The sequence below is a fragment of the Vitis riparia genome, chromosome 17, assembly GCF_004353265.1.
Source record: "Vitis riparia cultivar Riparia Gloire de Montpellier isolate 1030 chromosome 17, EGFV_Vit.rip_1.0, whole genome shotgun sequence".
Lineage (NCBI taxonomy): Eukaryota > Viridiplantae > Streptophyta > Magnoliopsida > Vitales > Vitaceae > Vitis > Vitis riparia.
Window position 1 is genome coordinate 13,860,002 of NC_048447.1, and position 20,733 is coordinate 13,880,734.

The window sequence follows — 20,733 nt, forward strand, 5'->3', positions numbered from 1 at the left end:
ATTTTATACAGTCACTTGATTGTTCAAAAGTGAATAATAATTTTTTCAGGTTGAGAAATATACTATTGATTACCAATACTTATCATCATCATGTATGAGCAACGTATAATTGAAAATCTCAAATTTATTTATAAATAATATAAAAAACATATTGAAGGCTAAAATTATCCTCCAAAAAATCATTGAAATGAGTGAGCCTCTCTTACTAATTATTATATCCAACCCACCCTATGGCTAATTCTCCCTATTTCTGATTGGTTTGCCATCTTATTGACCCAACCTAGGATTCTGTGTATCAAATATTTTTTATCCATAAACACCACCTTCTTATAGATGTGGCATGTTGTGATTGGCTAGTGGGCAAGGGAGATGATGGTTTGATCCAACGGTGGAGAAGATAGTTAGGGTTGAAGTTTACACTATATAAAGCGAGTGGAGACAGAGAGGTGAAGAATAAAGGTGCTATTGGGAAAAATGGTAAAGGGTGGAGTTTTGTGAAGCTTATGGCATATGTGTGACGGAAAGAAAGGTGTTTAAATCATGTCTTTCCGACTCGCACTCATGCCGTTGGTTTCAGATCACTCCTCCCTCTCCCTCCTTTCTCCCTTCTCCTATTTTCAGATCTGCGCCGCGGCCTCCCTCGCATCAGTTGGCTTTGCTGATGTTTTTCATTTTCTGTTTTGCAGATCTGTGATCCTCAGCTAGAGTTTGTTTGTGACTTTGTGGTGCAGCCTCCTGAGGCTAGATGGAGCCAACACCATCTCATTTGTGTATGTTTGTACGGGGTCAAACTGGGGCTCCATACACCTGTAGCCAAGATGATTTAAACTATAACATAGGAATATACGAGAGAATGAAGATCAAATTTATGTTTATCATAGGGTTAAGTTACAACAAATCCAAAGAATCAAAAACTTTCGAGGAATTTATGTTTATCGAGTCTATTGTAACCCTCGGTAGGTAAAGACTAAATAGACTTGCTAGATTTGCAGTCAATATTTGAAGGAATACAACTTAGAAATTGAGATTAGCTTGGTATGGGTAGGTGGTGGGAGCAACATCATTTAGCTGTTGCTACTGACAAAAGCCTCCAGCATGAATCATGGGTCTAAAGGAAGGGATGTCTTCTGATCTGATCTCAAAGGCTGGTACATGGGAAGTTGGGAGCTGAAACAACTTTGGGAAACAAGTTCAGTCATCAGTTCTATCTGCTGTCCAATGTCCTAAGATTGCCAATGTTTAGTACGCAGATGAGAAAAGACATTAGTTACACCAAACAACAATGTTCCCAAAACCAAAACTATCACGAAGGGTGATGTAAAATACACTCTCAAGGCATATAAGCTAACAATTAGAAGCATCACATTCTTATAAGGCTCTCTATTTGCTACCAATCTGAATGCCCGGTGACCAGGAAGAAGGTTGTGTTAACAGATTAGCCAGCAATGGCAGCCCCCAATCTAGAATCGCAACAAATGGAAGCCCTCTATCTGTAAAGTCCTTGCTCTTGTCATTAGTTTAGAATTGACACCCTTTTTTTTTTATCAGAAACAAAATATGTATTAAATATGCTAATAGTTACAAGATAAGTTCGAGGAATCCTCCCAAAAATACAAAAACTGATCAAGAAGTACATGATTGAACTCCACTATTCTAAGGAGACGTCTACATCAGAATACCACCAGATGGGAATAATTACAAATAAAGCATCTCATCACTCCATGAGACGTCTCCATCAATGCACCTCTCCTTGCTATCCATACCCCCTTTTTTTTTTGAAGTCCCAATTGAGCTGAACAATATTGAGAGGAATGCCTTTAAAAGCAATGGTACAAGATGCCTAAAATGAAGAATAAAAATGAATTGCCACAAGAACTTAATAAAGATCAGAATACTTTCAATTTCATAGAAATGGAAACTTGTATTATCCTATTAAGTCCTGGATATGAAAGTCCAGTTTGTTTTCTTACACTGAAAACCCTTGGACATGTTTCCCTACCAATTTCAAAAACTTGGGCTTACCCCAAACCACCTGCTTTTTACCTGATGGAAACAGGTTACCATATTTCAGGGGCCAGGCCTATGCATGTTTCCCCATGCCTTCCCAGGTTAACATTTCAGATAGCAGTAACAATCATCTCATCTCAAAAATGTTCCTTTAGTTTCAAAATATTAAAAATAAAAATAAAAGCCCATGCATTATACTCAAGCCCCAATATGCAACAAACAAACATATAAAAATAATTTATTCTCATATAAACATACACACCCTTTTTTTGGGTAGATTTCCTTGTGCTATGCACACATGCAAATGCATATGCAGACAGAATTTTAATATTATGTATACAAATATATAGGTTTTTTTGTTTAATTCACCACATCAGTGGAACCCATATACCCAGCAGGCCAGCAGTTCTCTCGATTTCCTTGCTCGTGACAATCATCAAAAAGAATGAAAGAGGACAAAATCCAGAGTTTTATGTTTTAAACAGAGTAAACTTTTTAAGACAACCTCTTGAATAAGTTGTCAAACAAATTTGCCCAACTCATGAAATGCAAATCATCCAAGAATGAACAAAAAGCAAAAACCATAAGATCATATGAAACAAAAGGTTACAATCATTATCAATTCTAGCAAATCAATGTAAACTGGTTTCAAATTAAAGACAAAATGAACCCGAAAAAGAGTATGCTTCTAAACCCACCCTTTTAGCATGCTTTGGATGCTTCTCAGAACCTGTGGCTAAACATACATGGGAATTTCTGGTTGGGCTGACTATGCACCTGGATAGCAAGTAAATGGATATTCCAAGAGTTGTTAACTCAACCATTTAAATGAACATTTGCTCAAATTTAAATTTCAAAAAGCCAGAAGGGTTAGCCGATCGTCAGTGGGCTTCTTCGTTCGTATTACTTTACATCTCTCCCTTCAGAGCTACCATTTGCCTGAAAGTGGAAGAGGCTGGAAGGAGGTCACCTGAAGCCCATGACACAACATTTTGAAGTAAGAAAGCAGATGCTAACAAAAGTTAACCCCCGGTCGGACTTGGTAAGGTAGAAGTCAAATAGAAGGCATGAAGTCAAACAAATGAGCATGTAAAGACATTAACTACAAAGGTAACCCCCCTGTTGATCATATTCTTCTTCACTGTGCAAAGAAGCGGATTCTTTGGCAACTGCTTTTTTTTATCTCTTTGGGGTGACTTGGGTTCTCTCCTACTCGGTTAAGGAGACTCTCCTTAGGTGGCATAGGTCCTTTGTGGGTAAGGTCCGCAAAAAGTCTTGGAAGGTCGCATTATGTATATTTTGAACAGTTGTATCTAATTTATGGTCTTGGTCTAGGGTGTCTATAGATATGAGCCCTAATTCTCTTGTTAGCCTCATTGATTGGTTAGGCTTTAAAGTGAGGGTAGGTGATGTTTTTTGTTTCTTTCCCTTTCCCTCTCGGGTGAGCCTTTAGGTTTCCATTGTATACTTCTTGTATGCTTGAGGGCGCTTTTTTGACGTCTCCTCTTTATTCATATACTTTTTTTATCTTAACTATGAAAAAAAAACATTGTCCAACGCTAGGTAATAAGGTTCCTCTAACAAATGAAGTTGTTATATTCCCAATCTAAATTCTAGAATTCCACATTCTTCCATACTCCTATTCTGCAGGAACCTAACTCCTATCAGGATAGGAAGGGTTAATGGACTTGAGTTAAATCCTACATTTCTTCAGATATGATGGAAACCCATAACCCTCATTGGGAAAAGAAAAACACAGATATATAATCTGTCCCCTTCCTATAGTTTTATGCTTTTCTCTTCCTATTATATCTTTTTTTTTTATAAGTAAGCACAGAATATATTGATAAGAGACCAAAAAGCCACATGTATACAGGGGGTATACAAATTAGCTAAGCCTCACAACCAAAAAGAAAACAAAAAAATCCCACCAGCCCTTATGTGGAGGCTATCCACTCCAACGAGCCTATAAGAGATAGCGACCTCTCTCCACTATACATTCTCGCCCAACACCATAGATTACAGACAAGAATTTTTTAGTTTCTGAATATCTATCATCCCCCCCCTAAAAGCAAGCCTATTTCTTTCCTTCCAAAGGGTCCAAAAGATGTACAACGGTATAGACTTCCATATCTTTTTCCTTTTTTTCCCTACAAAAGGGCCCCTCCAGCTTAATAAGACCTCCTTTACAGTTTCTGGAAAGACCCACTGAACACCAACCAAAGCACATATCATATCCCATAGGACTTTTGCCACTATACAATGTATGATGATGTGATTTACAGTTTTCTCTTCGCAAACCTCCAAATCCATTTTCCCAACAAAGCTTTGTTTAACGGGATTAGCTTCCTTAGGCCAAGCCCCCCCTTTTCTCTTCCTATTATATCCCAAACCCATCCTAATGTCATGGACCGTTTGTTTGGTGTCCGTGTCCGTAGCGAAGGTGCTGATCAAGACTAATATGTTGGCTGGTTTGAGCATAATGGAATGGGAATTGCTCCAGGGAAAGGACGTGTAAGTGATGTTGGAAGCTTCTTTAGAGTTCAGGAAGGCCAACCCGATTACTCTGGTTATCAAATGATTGAACAACCGGGAGCAATTTACTTACGATACTTAGTTGACATTCATAAAAAGTATCTAATGAATTATGAGTTCAATACATCCTGTTTAGCAGAAAGACGGATATTCCTTGCTCATTATCAGACAATCACTTATTCACAAACCTCGTGTGGGGCTAATAGTTTTCATTTCCCATCTCATGGAAAACCCTTTTCGCTCCGCTTAGCCCTATCCCCCTCTAGGGGTATTTTAGTGATAGGTTCTATAGGAACTGGACGATCCTATTTGGTCAAATACCTAGCGACAAACTCCTATGTTCCTTTCATTACGGTATTTCTGAACAAGTTCCTGGATAACAAGCCTAAAGGTTTTCTTTTTGATGATATCGATATTGATGATAGTGACGATATTGATGCTAGTGACGATATCGATCGTGACCTTGATACGGAGCTGGAGCTGCTAACTATGATGAATGCGCTAACTATGGATATGATGCCGGAAATAGACCGATTTTATATCACCCTTCAATTCGAATTAGCAAAAGCAATGTCTCCTTGCATAATATGGATTCCAAACATTCATGATCTGGATGTGAATGAGTCGAATTACTTATCCCTCGGTCTATTAGTGAACTATCTCTCCAGGGATTGTGAAAGATGTTCCACTGGGGAGCTTGTCGCTAGTCAAGAACTTAACAATGAAGAGGAGGTTGGCCACTCCTACACAAACTAGCAGGGAGCTGAAATCGTTTCCTTCATGAGTCTATGGCAAGACAAAACCAATTAGCATAGAGCCTTTGGAATGCATGGTGTACAGACCGAGCCCCTTGATTCTTACCCAATGGGGTCGCCACACGAGTCGTGTCGCTACGTTGGAACTCTAGGCCCGTGACAAGTGGTATCAGAGTAAGGCCAAAGGTTGAGCATGGTGGTGTTCCCTTTTGACGATCTACAACCGATGAGTTACCTTTCTCGATGGCAATATAAGTAGCCTATGAGGCCTAACATTGCAACAGTGTGAAGGTGGGCACTATGGCGTGTATTAAAGTTGCACTTATGAGGACCTGTGAGGGAATATGGGTGCCTCCAGATTGCGAGGCGTCGTTGGCTATTCTAGTAGCGCGCACAGGTGTTGTCGCCTACTAGAGGTGGAAGTTGGTGTGTGGGACACACTTCCAGGGTGTTACTGGGTTAACACGATGAGTGGATGTCGCGTTCGAGGTGAACGAACCTCCCTTTGGCCCGGTGGGTGTTAGCAGCGAACCTTTGGTGATTAATGACTTATGGGGAACAGCATTCAAGGGCATCATTTGGCGAAGATATGACACCTTGAACAAGGGCGTGCAAGAGATTGGGTGGGTGAGTGTGTCATGGATTGTTTGTCTTGTGTTTGTGACCATAGCAAAGGTGCTAATCGAGACTAAAATGTTGGCTGGCTTAAGCATAATGGAATGGGAATTGCTTCAGGGAAAGGGCGTGTAAGTGATGTTGGAAGCTTCTTCAGAGTTCAGGCAGGCCGACCCGATTAAGTTTGAGGAGCTTATCACTAATCAAGGACTTAACAATGAAGAGGAGTTTGGCCACTCCTACACAAATTAGTTAGGAGCTGGAATCATTCCTCTGATGAGTCCATGGGAGGACAAAACCAATTAGCATAGAGCCTTTGGAATGCATGGCGTGTAGGCTGAGCCCCTTGATTCTTGCCCAATGGAGTCGCCGCATGGGTCGTGCCGCTGCGTTGGAACTACACTAATCTAACTTGAATTATATCCTTTTTAGGGATTTTTACTACCATATAGGCAAACCTGCTGAAGAATAGAACAACTATGGATTCTCATTTTAAATGAAGCTTATTTTCCCTTTTTTACCCTCACTCTCACTATTACTTAAAGTGTATTTGGCAGTATTTCTCTTCGATGTGCTTTTTGAAGAAGCATTTTCTCTAGAAGTGTTTTTTGGAGAATCACATATCAAGTGTTTCTCCAAGAAGCATGACAAGTGATTTTTCAACTTTTTAAAAGTATTTTTTAAATTTTGTCAAACACCTTGTTTTTCTTCCAAAACACATTTAGGTTAGAAGTGTTTTTTAAAAACACTGCCAAATGGACTGTTAGCAAAATAAAAACTTTGAAGGACATTAAAAGGTAAAAAAACATATATTCTAATTCTAATATTTTAGTAGGAGAATTATTGATAGTCCACCTTCTCGGAAAAAGAGATAGCTTTAAAATGATCTTAAGCTTGGAGAGCTCTTGAGTTTTTTCCCCACCCTCACTCTCATTGTTACTTAGCAAGAATAAAAACTTAGGAGGAAAACAAAAGAAAAAAGAAAATATTCTAAAATTCTAGTTGGAGATTCAGTATTAGTCACCTTTTAAAAAAAAAGAAATATTTTTAAAATGATCTACTAATATTGGTGCTTTCATATTAAAAGCATTATTTGTTGGACTGCTATGTACTTGAAAGCAATTTGAAATTGCTTTCACAAGCTTAAGGAGCCAACTCTCCCTCCCTCACATCCAAATGCATGTTTTTATTATCAATTTATAATATTATACTGAATCTTCAGGTTCTTTATTTGATTTTCTCATTGAGGATCCAGGCTTGACAAGCTTTCCCACATGATAACATGCTCAATGGTAATTTTTTTTCCTTCTCCTTTCTGTACATAACACATATCCTTTTATCCCATTTGAACCCATGTTTTCTGGGAAAAAAAAGATAAATTTGACAGTTAACAACATTATTCATAAGAGGGGTTCCTTTAATAATCAAAAGCATGTACCTAGATTAGAGTTTATATATACTTACAATTAAAGATAACAATGTCATAAAAATGAGCAATATGCCACAACAACTGGAAAGTAAAGTCAGAAAAGGAAACTAAAATTAAAAGGATGCTGCAGAGAAAACTATTTTCTTCCTCTTTGTTTTTATATTAGTCTTTTAATATATGTACTCTCCATTTTGAAAACAGGATTCCCCAGTATACTTTGAAATCTATGAAGAATCAAGTATCTACTGAGAATAAAATTTGGATCACAAAATTTACAAACAGCTTATGTTATTGGTTGGAAGGAACCGCTGATTAATATAAGTAAAAGAAGTAGTAACTGAATTTGAAGGAGTGCATTTTACATACACGTTTTGAAGCTCCCTCAGAACTTTTCTGAGGTTGTAATTCTAATAATCTGCCATTAAATTCATCTTTCCAGGGGCTTTAACATCTTCCTTGGAACAGCAGGCATGGACTTTACAAACCAACTACTGGCACTCTTCCCGGTGCCATCTGAATCAAATCCTTCCCCCCACCATCACACTCTGCAACCAAAAAAGAAAAAAAGAAAAAAAACACAGTGCTACAGCAATATTCTACAAAAAGATGCCAAGCCAAATGATAGAAAGTAACATACAAGTTTAATTAAAATCTTCTACTGCTGCAGGCTGGAATCAATTGTAATCTGAACTTTCATGCTTTGACATACTTGTCAACATACCCCTGCACATCATGTGGTGAAAAAATTGTTGCTAAACAAAGGAAAATATGGCATGACCGATATATGATATACCATCAAAATTACAAGCAAATCAACCTTTCAAGCAAAAGTTCTTTCAATGAATTCCTCATAAGTTTTAAATAATTTCAAAATTAGCAGGAAATATGTCATTACTGAAGCATCACATCCCATCAAACTCACATGCAAATCAACCTCTTGAGAAAATTTTCTTTTACTAAATTCCCTAAAATTTTTAATTAATTCCAAAAAAAAATCCAAATCAACTTTTATCCCATGTATAAAAGCAATTACATGTGAGAAAAACAGCATAGTTCTTATGTCTCCCAACTCTAAACACCTGAAATATTCCCACTCTAATCCATTTTTACTAGACATACATGTATGTGGCAAAAAAAAGTAAAGAAAAGAAAGAAAGAAATGCATCCTTACTTTTTCCTTCTTTTTTTTTCCCCTGAAATTTGGGTGGGGGTAGCATGGGATTTTAAGTGCAACAAGTAAAGTTTCATAAGCATTTTGATTTTGATGCACCTGGGATGCATTGTAGAGTATCACAATTTGAAACACAAATTCATGAGTCTCAGTGTGACATCACATAATAGAAAACTCAAAATCATCTGACAATATTTCTTTGGGATTCAAGTCACCAAAAATTGCATGAGTGGGGCCCATCAAGTGATGTGTCCTCCATCAGAAGCAGGTATCATATGATACCACTTCAGAACCCATGCATCAGCTCAGAAGCATCCCTATTACTTATCTTTCATAACAAATGATTGATATATTCAGGTTCATATTGTAGTTATTCTTGTGAGTATATGTTCATAACCATCAACATTAAAGTTGTTTAAAAAGACTCTAATTCAGGTTCGTGTCTAAAAAAGGAGAAATGAAAAGGGGAATTACCATCACAAGTTTTGTCAGTTTCCGCTGAGATGAATCAATGTAGTGATTTATCTTTGCTTGAGACTTTGGTATCTGGTGGCTCTTCATAGCTCCAGATACCTTATCAACTGTCTTTTTGACAATGGTCTTGAATGCCTCTTTGCTCATATTACCCTGTCGCCATGATGGCTTTAGCACCTCTTTCACAAAGTCTGCAAGGGCAACTTTGAAAAGCTTCATTGATCTGGAGTCCTTCCTTTTCTTGCTCTTCCCTGGCGACTTAATCTGATCAATCTCAATCTCTCCTGCAGCTGTGTTTGCTATGTCAATCGGACTACTTGGGCTATCATTCTCAACAGCCCCTACCTCTGCATCAGCAGTTTCACCATATTCATCATTTTCAAGAGATGTAGTTACAGCAACTGCTTCAACCTCTTTGTGCTTATTGTTTTCTTCCACATCCAATGGCTTATGTGAGTCACCAAGTCTTAACATGATGTCAGAGTCAATGGTAGGTTCCAGCTTTTGAACGTGATCAAATTTTCTAAATGAGTTTGAAGATGGCTCAATGCTGTCAAAAAGTGGATCATATTGGTCACCTCCTGACCTAGACAAAACCTGTCGACCAGCAGTGGCAGAATTAGGCGAGGAGATTGTCTGTCTTGATGCAAGACTACCAACACCAGGCTCATCAGCTGGAACATGGCTCAAGCTGAATGGCATATCATATTTATTGCTATAAGGCGTGTCCTTCTCTTGTCTGAAAACATTAGAACTGAATTTGGAGCTAAGTGGCTGCTCAAAAGTAGATGCATAAGGATTATAGTGTGCTGAAATTCGTGATCCGCCAAAGTCTGACAAACGAGATGACTGATTCCTGTCCAGGAGATCTGATGGGTATCTTGACATAGAAGAACTGATCTTGCCAGGCACACCCAGATGTACAGAAAAAGCATCAGATGTAGAGTGTGACAGATCATATGGTGGTTGCTTCTGCTGTGAGAAAGTATGAATCTGAGAAGATGACTTAAGAATTTCACCTGGAGGAACATCCTCAACAGGGAAAGGTTGCACTTTATTCGCTGGTGATCCCCTCAAATAAGATATAGGTTGAGGATACATGCTGCCCTGAGCAAAGGAACTTGAAGGAATTAAACCCTGCACTGGAAACTGAGAAAAGCGATCTTCCCTCACAAGACTAGGGCCTCCAAATTGTTGGCTTGATGGGTTGCCCAAATGAAGAGACTTTGGTTCCATCTGCAAAGGAGGTAGATGTGGCTCCTGCATAGGAGGGTAGGCACGGTGCTGAAACTCACCCGGCTGAGAATGAGTGGGCAATTTAGTCGGATGGGAAGTTGCAAAACTCTGAGAAATAAATTCATTCCTTGGAGGCAGATGAGTCTGCTGATATTGCAATGGGACACCAGCAGTGACAGTCACTGCATTTACAGCAGAATCATTAAAATGTGACACTGGAGGTGGTGGTGGCAGCATGGAAGTCCAAGAGGAATTTGGTGTTATAGAGAAATGAGACTGTTGATTGGATAGTGAAGCTTGATACGTTGAAAAACTTTCGCCTGAGGCAGATTGAAATGGAAAGTTTGTGGTTTGTGGCAGCAAGTTGTAATCCCTTGGAGGCTGTGGCAAATGTGGGGCATTTACCCCTTGCATAAATGGAGGCGGAGGAGGCAACTGGGAAGGATGATGTGGGAAATCTACAGCAGAGGAACCAGGTGACGATAACTCCTTAGGTGCCAAAGATTGAGATGAAAAACCTTCAGCTGAGACCGATTGGCTTGTAGAACTTGCTCCAGGGTGCAAAGGATTGGAAGAGATCTTCTTTGCATAAGGTTCACTTGAAGGAAGCTTATTTGAGAAAGTTGTAGGCATTTGATCGGGTGAAGAACCAGACAAGGAAGAGCCATCTACATGATGAGACTCATGAGCCGCATTTTGAAGAGCATGAATGGAAAGATTGGCTTGAGATTGCTGAATTGCTTTACTTTCAGAGGAAAAAAGTGTGCCTTGAGGAGTATCACCAGCTAACTTCAGGTTATCGGCATCAGTTACAGGTTGAGAGGGAAAACAGTCAACTGAAAATGGCTGATGGGTCTCCTCTGGTGCCTGAAAATTCTCATCATCAAGAACATGAGTGGCAGCCTTTGCAGGCCCTTCTTGAACTTCTTGCACTTCCAGCACATGAACAGCTGCATCTCCACAACTCCCAGATTTACCATGTTGATCTGAAGCAACAGCTTGCATGGAATCCCTGGCAGAATTTTCCTCTCTTTTGTCATTAACATCCCCATCTTTTGGAGCATGAAAGCTGCCATCAGTTGCATCCTGAGAGAATTGAACTGGTTGGGTCTTGTTTTCATCATGCTCCTGAGCTGATATTTTTACTGGGATATTCTTATTCCCCTCACATAAATTAATATTATTTGAATTGGGTGGATCTTCAGGATACTGTTCTTTATCCTTATGGAGCCTTGATCCATCACGATTGCTACTGTCCTGGTGCAGATATCGACATGATGCTCCACGGTAGCACCTGCCTCGAACAAAGTCAAAGCAGGTCGGCATCTGACCCTTGTCCCGTTTCATCTTGTCCCCACCATACTCACCAAGACGCCTAAAAGCAGGGGACTTGCTCCTGCTTCTTCGCTTCTTAGGAGACCAACTGAGACGCAACCAATAAGATTTAAATTTCAGCAGGTCATGAATTACAGGAATCTATGAAATAATGCAAATTAAAGCCAACAAGGAAAGCACCTAATGCCAAATATTCTGAATCATCAAAATAAGAAATCATCCCAATATTTACTCCAAAACATAAATAAAATACAAAGAATACCTGCGAGATCTGCTTCGCCTCTCCTTTCTCCTCAGTGGACTCCTCCTCCTCCTCCTATCTGGAGGAGATCGGCTACGGCTCCTACTTCTCCCTCTTTTACCACGTTTCCTAGCATAGCGTGAATCATCAGAATCACTGTCACTAGCACCTTCTTTGACCAACCGCCCAAACTCATCGATTTTCAGTGGAGGCATTTCCTTCTGAGACTTCCCACTCTCAGGAACAATATCAACACCACCACCAGCACCTTTTTCATGGCCATCCCTGTCAGAAGCACCATGGGAAATAGGCGCCTCATTTTCATGAATCAAAACATTTTCATCAGTGGTTCTGGTAGCAATAGATGTTTTAACTTCTTTTACATCCACTGGTGATTCAGGTTCAGAGGATGGCTCAAAACTCCTCTCAGTCCTGCAAGAGCGCTCAGATCCTAGACCAGAGTCCAGATTATATTTAATATCTCTATGCAAACCAGTATCAGCTGTGACTGATGGTGACGCAGTTACAGGGATAACATCTTCAGCACATGGCACATCACCATTTTCTGTACTGTCGTCAGAAGCATAGTCTTGTAGAAGTCTGAATGGGCTTGCACCTTTGATAATTTGACCAGGAAACTTTTCAAAACCAATGCCTGAAGCAGCTGCTGAGGCACTGGATGGAATTAAATCATCAATGAGGGGAGTAGCAGATTTCTCGAAGTCACTGTCCAAATGGCATTCAGGAGCTCCCACTGAATTTGTGACTGAGCAGTGAACTTTGGAAATTGACATTCCAAAGGCTGAGTAATCATGACCTGCAGAGAATTTTGACCTTGCTAAATTATTAAAATTAAAATTAAAAATTAAAAAAAGTCCAAGCTTATGAACAGGAAACAAGCATAATGAGAATGCAGAACTCTAGAAATATTCAATAGAGTTTCTAACTCTTGAACTGCTCGTGCATGCAATGATGCAGAGTTAAGGTAAATGTGGAAAACCTTTACATCACTTAACAGCCCACTTGAGCAAACAAGAGAAATTCATTAAAAAACCTCAGGAGTACACAATGGAATAACTTCTTCAATGTCACAGATCCCAATATCAGCCCAGCCTCACCAAACCCCTTCAAAGGTGGAAAAATGAAAGAATAAAAAAATAAAAATGAAGATTACACATTATTATTATAATATATTGTTCTTATTGCCTATCAAAAAAAGGGTACACACTATGTAATTTTTTATGTGAAATGAGACCAAAAGGATCAAGACACGGAAGTTAATTATGCTTTTGTATGCCCCATATGTAAGAACTAAGTGAGCTAATTACAAGGAGAACCTTAAGACTCAAGGTGGTGACAAATTATTCTTTTTCTTTTTAGTAGCCAAATAAGAGTCTAAGTAATATGTGTTTTAACAATCAGAAGTGCAGTACACAAAAGTATGTAAGAGCAAACTAGAAAGAAAACATAAAAATAAAAACAGGATATTGAGTATCATTAATCCATATAAATTGAAAAGCACAAATTTTACAACAACCTTATGGACAGTAGAACACATCAACAAGATGATGATGATGATGAATCGACAATAAATTGAAAAGGACAAATTTTACAACTGTCTTCTCTGCTTTCCCAGGACATTGAGTATCACTAATCCATATAAATTATCCAAGATCATACTGCATAGAGAGTTTATTTAAAATGACACCTTATTAGCTACTAAGGGTAACATAAATCCTGAGAAGAACAATATTTCTGCATTTAAACTTACCAATCAGAAAATAAAAATAGGGGAGGGGAGAGGGAAGTTGTGATCTGTTCATCCAGAAATTGTCAACAAGAGGGACATTTGGAGGAAGGAGGGAGAGAGGTGGGTGAAGGAAATGCATAACTTGTTCATAACTTCATATGGAAAAAATTAAAGAAGGTGATAATTTAAAAGTGAAACCTGTTCCTGGTCCACTCAATCCCAAGGAGCCAGAGCTTGATATATTTCCAACAGGAGCATTCTTTTGTAGAATGTGTTCAGCTGAAACTTGCGGTGCATCCAACTGCTGTGTCATATGGAGTTCATTGTTCTCATGGGTTTGGCCTTCAAACGAGTGATAAATCCCCTCATCTTTTGTAGGTTGGCTCATATCATCTAATGAACACCCAAAGAAAAACCAAAAAGAAGAAAAAACTTAGCATTCAAACTAGACACAGAGACCCACTAATCAGTGTAAATAAACTTGGGGAAGAAAATTTTTGTAGGTCTGAACAAATTTAGTCTGCTCATATCCAACAAGCATTTTCACTCGACGTCATCTAAAGTAATATTAGTTCAGGCCGGAAATTTGACCCTCAGAACTGCTTGCACACAGCAAGTTAAATGCAATAAAGAATTTATTAGAATAAACTAAGTAAATTTATATAAATAATTTCATCCTCAAGCTACCGTAGGATAATAAATAAATCTGATCAGTATTTTTGAAGAATATGGTAAGCCAGGTCTTATTGCTAGAAACATAATCAGCATCCAGGTAATGATCTTTTGTCCAATCGTAGGTGGGAACTTCATATAAAGCATCAGTCAAAGTGATGGAAAATAAGCATTTTTGTACAGGTCCAAGAGTACAAGCACAAACAGAAAATCAACAGCCACCATCAAGAAGTCTCTTTCCACTGAGGGAATCAAATCATGAAAGAGGTAAAAGACAAAATAGTTTAAGATTTCATGCAACCTATTTATTGAATGGAGCTAGTGCTCCCAACCATCTACTGATTTGTCAAGAAGGGGAGAATTGGCAAAATATTTAAGGACACAAGGTTTATTTGTAGGTAAACACATCTTTAGTAGGTTTTCAGTTCTCACATGTTGAGAAAGTTCCATCTACAAAGCTTACCCACACAAATTTGTCCAAGTCCCATTCACAGGGATTTCTTTTTTTTTTTTTTAATGAATTAGAATTTCCTTCTTCTATGTCTATGTAGAATGCACTTTACTTTTATGCCATTTTGTACAATAAAAAAAAAATGCATTTAGAGGTCCCATGATAAAAGACTGGTCCATCATGTTTTACATACATGTTAAAGGCACAGAACTACAAATCCACCATCTGTAACTGAACCATCAAAGCAAAATGAAGCCATCACCGAAACTGATAGTAGAGAATCTCAGAAATGCTACTGTTTCAATGGCCACTACCATCTGTGATTATGGCAGTCATTTTTCTACAAGGACACGATTCACAATAACGCTTTTGCACATTAAATCATATATAAAACATAAGAAGCAACTCGATTTCCACAGGACATCAAGTATCAGCAGAATGAATTGCACTTGCACAACTGCTACTTAGCATGATTGATGCTTTCAACTATGATATAAAAAAAATAAAAAAATAAAAAAAGGTCGTGTTCACTTGAAAAGGCCTATGATCATGTGAATTGGAACTTTTTGTTGCCCATCCTTGAAAAGATGAATTTTGGATAGAGGTGGGTTGGTTGGATTAAATTGTTTATCTCTTTTGTCATGTTCTCAGTGATCGTTAATGGTTCTCCTATGGGATTCTTTTAGAGCTCTAGAGATTTGAACCAAGGGGACCTTTTATCTACTTATTTATTTGTTGTAGCAATGGAGGCCATAAGTTGTTTTCTTTGAAGAGCTACGGAAGAAGGTTATATTTCGAGGGTAAAGGTGAGGAGGAGAGGAGGTGATGGGCTGGAAGTGTCGCATTTGTTGTTTGTTAATGATATGCTTGTTTTTTTAAGGCCTCTCAAGATCAGATGGTTCATTTGTGTTGGTTGCTCATGTGGTTTGAAGCTTGTTAGGGGTTGAAAGTGAATTTGGAGAAAAGCGAGTTGATTCTTATTGGTAGTGTGGACTAGGTTATGGAGTTGATCTCTTTGCTTAGGTGTAAAGTTGGTACACTTCCTTCTACCTATTTAGGGCTGCCTTTGGGAGCTTTTTTTAGATGTGGGGCAGTATGGGATAGGGTGGAAGAGAGATTTCGTAAAAGACTTTCTTTGTGAAAAAGACAATTTATCTCTAAAAAGAGGGAGACTTACTCTTATTAAGCACTTTATCTAGTATTCCCATTTACTTTATGTCTTTATTCTGTATTCCACGTATAGTCAGATTGCGGTTGGAGAAAATTCAGAATGATTTCCTTTGGGGAAGTGATGGGTCAGTGAACAAGATTCATCTCATGAGGTGGTCTACTGTGTTTGGAGAAGGGCAAGGGTGGGTTAGAAATTTGGTGTCTTTCCTTGTTAAATAAGACGCTTTCGTGAAAATAGATTTGGAGATTTGCCACGGAGAGATGTGCCTTTTGGACACAAGTGATTAGGAGCAAATATGAAGAAGAAGAGGGTGGGTGGTGGTATGGTGAAGTTAGAGATGGGTATGAAGTTAGGCTTTGGAAATTCATTATGAAGGAACAAAGCACTTTGTTGGGTCGTATTTCTTTTGTGGTGGGTAACGGGAAAATGGTGAAGTTTTGGATGGATAAATGGAGCGGTGTTGAACCATTGTGTGTTTCTTTTCCCTCTTTATATACCTTAGTTGTTTCAAAAGATGTTTGGGTTCAGTTAGGGGAGAGAGGGTATTGAAACCCTTGTTTTTCTCATCCTTTGAATGATTAGGAGGTGGATGAAATTGTGGCTTTATTTTTACTATTGCATGGTTTGACAATTGATAGAGAGAGGGAAGTTAAGATAGTGTAGATGAATTTGGATATTAATAAGTTCTCTGTTAAACAATTTTATGTCATCTTGGAACCGAGGGTTGCTATTTCTTTTCCAACATGAGTTGTTTGGAATTCTTGAGTCCCTTCTAAAGTTAACTTTTTTGCTTGATAGGCTTCATGGGGCGAAGTTTTGACTTTAGATCAACTTCAAAAACATAAATGGCCTCTTGTCAATAGGTGTTTTCTTTGCAAAGAAGATGATGAATTCATAGATCATATTCTCCTCTATTGTTCACTGGTTAAGATTCTCTGGAAGTTGTTGTTTGATCTTTTCAGCATAGTTTTAAAAGGCTCAAGGCGCACCTAAGGCACAGGCTTTAGTGAAGTGAGGCACACCCTAATTTACATATATATTTTTATATAATATAATCAAATTTAACAATCATTTATTTGTCTTAAACACATAAATCATGAATACCAAGGTCCCGAAAAGGTACGTCTATATTTCTCCTACTTTTCCTCTATTTTCCCTCCTCTTCTTCGTCTTCTTTGCTTCTTCACCACACAACAGAGGTTAGGGCAAATTTTGGAGGTGTTGTTGGATTGAAAACAACCAAAAAAGGGGACTAGAATGAAAAACAGGGCCAAAACGGCATCATTTTGACCTGTTTTCCGTTTTGGCCTGTTTTTTATTTTAAAAGAACTAGCTCCAAAACGACGTTGTTCTAGTCTCAAAAAATAAAAAATAAAAAAGGGCTTCTCTTCTGCCCTTTGCAATCCGTCGCCGGAGAAGAAGACCAGAAGAAGAAGAAGAAGAAGATAGGGGATCGAGGCGCATCAGTGGACTGCATCAATGCGCCTAAGCAACACCTTCATGAAGGGGTTCAATCGAGACACCGGAGGGTCACGTCGCGCCGCCTAGAGCCTAGGCGCACCTTTCGCAACTATGCTTTTCAATATTCATTAGGTGCATTATGCTACAATTAAGGAGGCTTTATTAGGGTGGAATGGTTCGTTTGTGGGCAAAAAAAGAAAAAGGGTTTGGAGAGTAGCTCCATTATGTATTTTTTGGATAGTTTGGAAGGAAAGAAATCTCAACGCATTTGATAATGAGGAGCATTCTGCTCTTTTTTTAAAGACATTCTTTCTTAGGAATTTGTTCGTTTGGGTAAAGCAGTATTTAGAGATGGATTATTTGTCTTTCTTTGATTTTATCGAATAGTTGGATTCTGGTTAAGGGAGGGGACTATTGTAGGGGTTCTTTTCCGGTTTCTATGTTTTTCGGTGTTATTTGTATACTTTTTGTGTACTTTGTGACATTCTTAGGGCGGTTTTTTATTTTTTAATGAATTTGGTTTTTATTTATCAAAAAAAAAACACATGCACCATATCTTGGTTTTATTCTCACGTACTTCAATTTTGTGCAAACCCCTCAAAGTGTTCCTATGAAACCCAAAAAATAAAAATAAAAAAGAAGGAAAATATGGATTTGGTTTTTACTATTAACACATTTATGACAAGAACCCAAAAAAACAAACAGCATTCTTATTGCAAAAAGATGGTGGTACTTAGGTGGAGATGGCACATTACTCAGCAGATAAAATAGACAGCTCGTATGCCCTTAAAGGGAAACCACCAAGGATTAAAACTCCAAGCCTTCTGAATTTCAAAAGGTATACACATTGTCTCCGGGTCAAATGATTTCACTAGAAATCTAAATGAAAATTTCCAGAAAATGCCTAGCTCAAGTGGCGAGGAGTTGGAGTTGGGATGTGGGAGATGCCACATTCAAGTCCTAGGGACAAAATTTTTCTAAAAAATAAATAAAATAAAATCTTACCTGTCAAAAATGGGAATGACAGTCCCTAGGAACACACACATATGCACAGAGGACATGAAAAGCAATAGTGATTAGAAACACATTGCAAGAGACAAATGGTGATTTAGCAAAAATTCAAAGATCAGGGAGCAGAATAAAATATTGTAAATGCCAATGAAAAATGCTATCCAATATCATTAGTTACATTTACCTTCCATCTCCATGTCAGAATCAGCAGCTGAATGCGATGCATCTGGATCCATCAATAAATTAGGCTGCACTGAAGACTCCACTTCCAAAGGCCTTAATGGTGAATCTCTTTGTTTGTGCCGTTCATGTGCTTTAACTGCCAGCGCACGTTTCTTCTTCATCCACAGAAAATAGTCATGTGCAATTGCAGCTTCACTTCCTGGCTCACCACCAAACAAAAATGCAAACTCCGGATTCCCAGATTCATTCTTCCGAGCCTTATCTTCAAAATCAGGACCATTTTTAGCAATAAACTGGCATAAAACCTCAATCTTTTGTAGAATTCTTTCATCCGTTGGCTTAGGTGGTGGAGGAGGAGGATCCACCATCACACTCTTTTCGGAGGAGCTAGCCCCATGGCCAGTTCCACCTTCCCAGTTTGAACTGTCATCACGCATAGGCCCATCATCTTTGCTCTGATTCAGGATGACTTCAGGGCCAGATAGTCTATTGTAACTGAAAGCAGAATCACAATGGTGGGCCATAGAAGTCACAGGGGGCAGAGGAGAGGTGGGTGGCGGTGGAGAAGGTGGAATGGGTGGTGGAGAAGAAGGTGGAGGTGGTGGAGGTGGTGGAGGTGGAGGCAGCAGAGCCATGGAAGGAGGCATGTGTGCATCTCCAGGAATTGGGTGTGCAAAAGATCCAAATGGAACAGAACTGAAGAAGTTAGAATTTGGTGGAGGGCCAGGCGGCATGATATGCTGAAGACCCTGCACACCACCACCAGGCAATGGAGGAACAGGCGCCCTGTACATCGTTTGTCCTTGTGAAGGGGGAGGTGGTAGCACACTAGGAGGTGGTGGAGGCCTTAACACTTCTGGGCGCATTTGCCCAAAAGGTGGGGCAGGCAGCAACGCCGGCGGCGGTGGCATGTGATGGGCATTCTGGGTCCCTAAATGTGAGGGATATTGAGAGTTTTGTTGAGCAGCTGGGTATGAATGTGCCACTGGGGCACTTCCATGGACTAGGGGAGGTGGAGGTGGAGGTGGAGGCATGTAAGATTGCTGAACTGGGGCAGGTGGACCGGACTGGTACATGGGAACACCTGGCGCACTGGCATGAGGGGGTGCAGCTGGAGGAGGTCCTTGTTGGAAAGGAGGAGGAGGCCCAGGCGGGCGTTGTTGGAACGGTGGCATTGGTGCCCGAGGAGGACCTTGCCCATACTGAGGACCATAATTTCCTTGACCATACATCCCAAATTCTAGGACTTGTAAAGCAGTTTGAAAGCCAAGTCTTGCTTTATCCTCAAATCAACCAAGTCCCTTCTAAACATGAATCAACTTGTAAATCTTCATCTCAAAAATCAAACAAGTACCTCTGGAACATAAATCAACTTGTAAAATTCATCTTAAACCCCCTAAACTCTTTCTGTAAAAATTGAAACAAAAATGCCTCAAATAGAAAGCTCACTTCCGTACTTGATAAATCCCCCTTGCAAGTTCAAATACAATGCAATACCTTGATGATGAATTACAACCTTTTAAACCCAACAAACAAAAATAAAATAAAACAAAACTCAATTTCTAAATAACCAAACAAAATTGAAAAATAACAATAATAATAACAGCAGCCACTGCACAATAATATATGGAAATGTAACCCCAGATGAAAAATCAACGTGCTAGGGTTAGGGTTGCATCTCATAAGAGATGAAGAAGTGTAGAAAGAGGGGGTTAAGAGCAGGTTTCGAACTAGGGTTAGGTTTACCTGGAGGTGGATACGCAATCGTTTCTATTCCCCTGTCCGGCTGTTCCTCTGCGTCTTGAAACGAGTGGTGAAATAAACCTTTTTATTTTTCACACTCCATTTTATGCCGATGCTAATGGAATCAGTTCTTTGCAAACCTTTTTTTTATTTTTCATTTATATGCATATATTTCTTTTCACAATTTCCAAAATATATATATATATATATATATATATATATATAGTAATTCATATTATTAATATTATCAGATATGTTAATTCATATTTAAAATTTTTTAAAAGGGTCCATTTAGGTAAAAACAACTATTTTATATATTAATTAATATTATTTTTAAAACTTTTGTTTTTAATTTTAAAAATAAAAAGAAGTCTTAAAATCAATAAAAATGAATAATTTTATAAAAATAGACAATTTAAAAATAAAATAATTATTTAATAACTTAAATTAGTTTTAAGTTAAATTATCTACTATTTACTAAATTACTTAAATT

At 38.6% G+C, this 20,733-nt stretch overlaps 1 protein-coding gene across 6 annotated transcripts; it reads right to left on the bottom strand.

The window, feature by feature from the left end:
- Positions 1–1,778: 1,778 nt before the first annotated feature.
- On the bottom strand, positions 1,779–20,335 carry LOC117904970. 6 transcript variants are annotated; one of them, XM_034817806.1, is made up of 8 exons: positions 20,244–20,335; positions 18,499–20,013; positions 13,747–13,941; positions 11,820–12,615; positions 8,987–11,645; positions 7,979–8,064; positions 7,708–7,886; positions 1,779–1,792 (listed from the first exon to the last, which is right to left on the bottom strand). In XM_034817806.1, exons 2-6 carry the CDS (start codon positions 19,727–19,729, stop codon positions 8,035–8,037), a joined length of 4,911 nt encoding a protein of 1,636 aa, XP_034673697.1. In that variant the 5' UTR covers positions 19,730–20,013; positions 20,244–20,335; the 3' UTR covers positions 1,779–1,792; positions 7,708–7,886; positions 7,979–8,034. The 6 variants fall into 6 exon arrangements, with proteins under 6 accessions (XP_034673697.1, XP_034673699.1, XP_034673698.1 ...); XM_034817808.1 differs by lacking the exon at positions 1,779–1,792 and having other exon boundaries at positions 7,555–7,886; positions 18,499–19,853; positions 19,955–20,013; XM_034817807.1 differs by lacking the exon at positions 1,779–1,792 and having other exon boundaries at positions 7,555–7,886; positions 18,499–19,853; positions 19,947–20,013.
- Positions 20,336–20,733: the final 398 nt, after the last annotated feature.

Bases quoted from the DNA above. Each gene is read 5' to 3' on its own strand.
- LOC117904970 (XM_034817806.1), bottom strand. From the start codon at position 19,729: ATGTATGGTCAAGGAAATTATGGTCCTCAGTATGGGCAAGGTCCTCCT. The intron at 13,942-18,498 runs GTAAATGTAACT...GGTGTTCATTAG, and splicing joins TTCTGACATGGAGATGGAAG to ATGATATGAGCCAACCTACA. The intron at 8,065-8,986 runs GTAATTCCCCTT...CATGATGTGCAG, and splicing joins AACTGACAAAACTTGTGATG to GGGTATGTTGACAAGTATGT.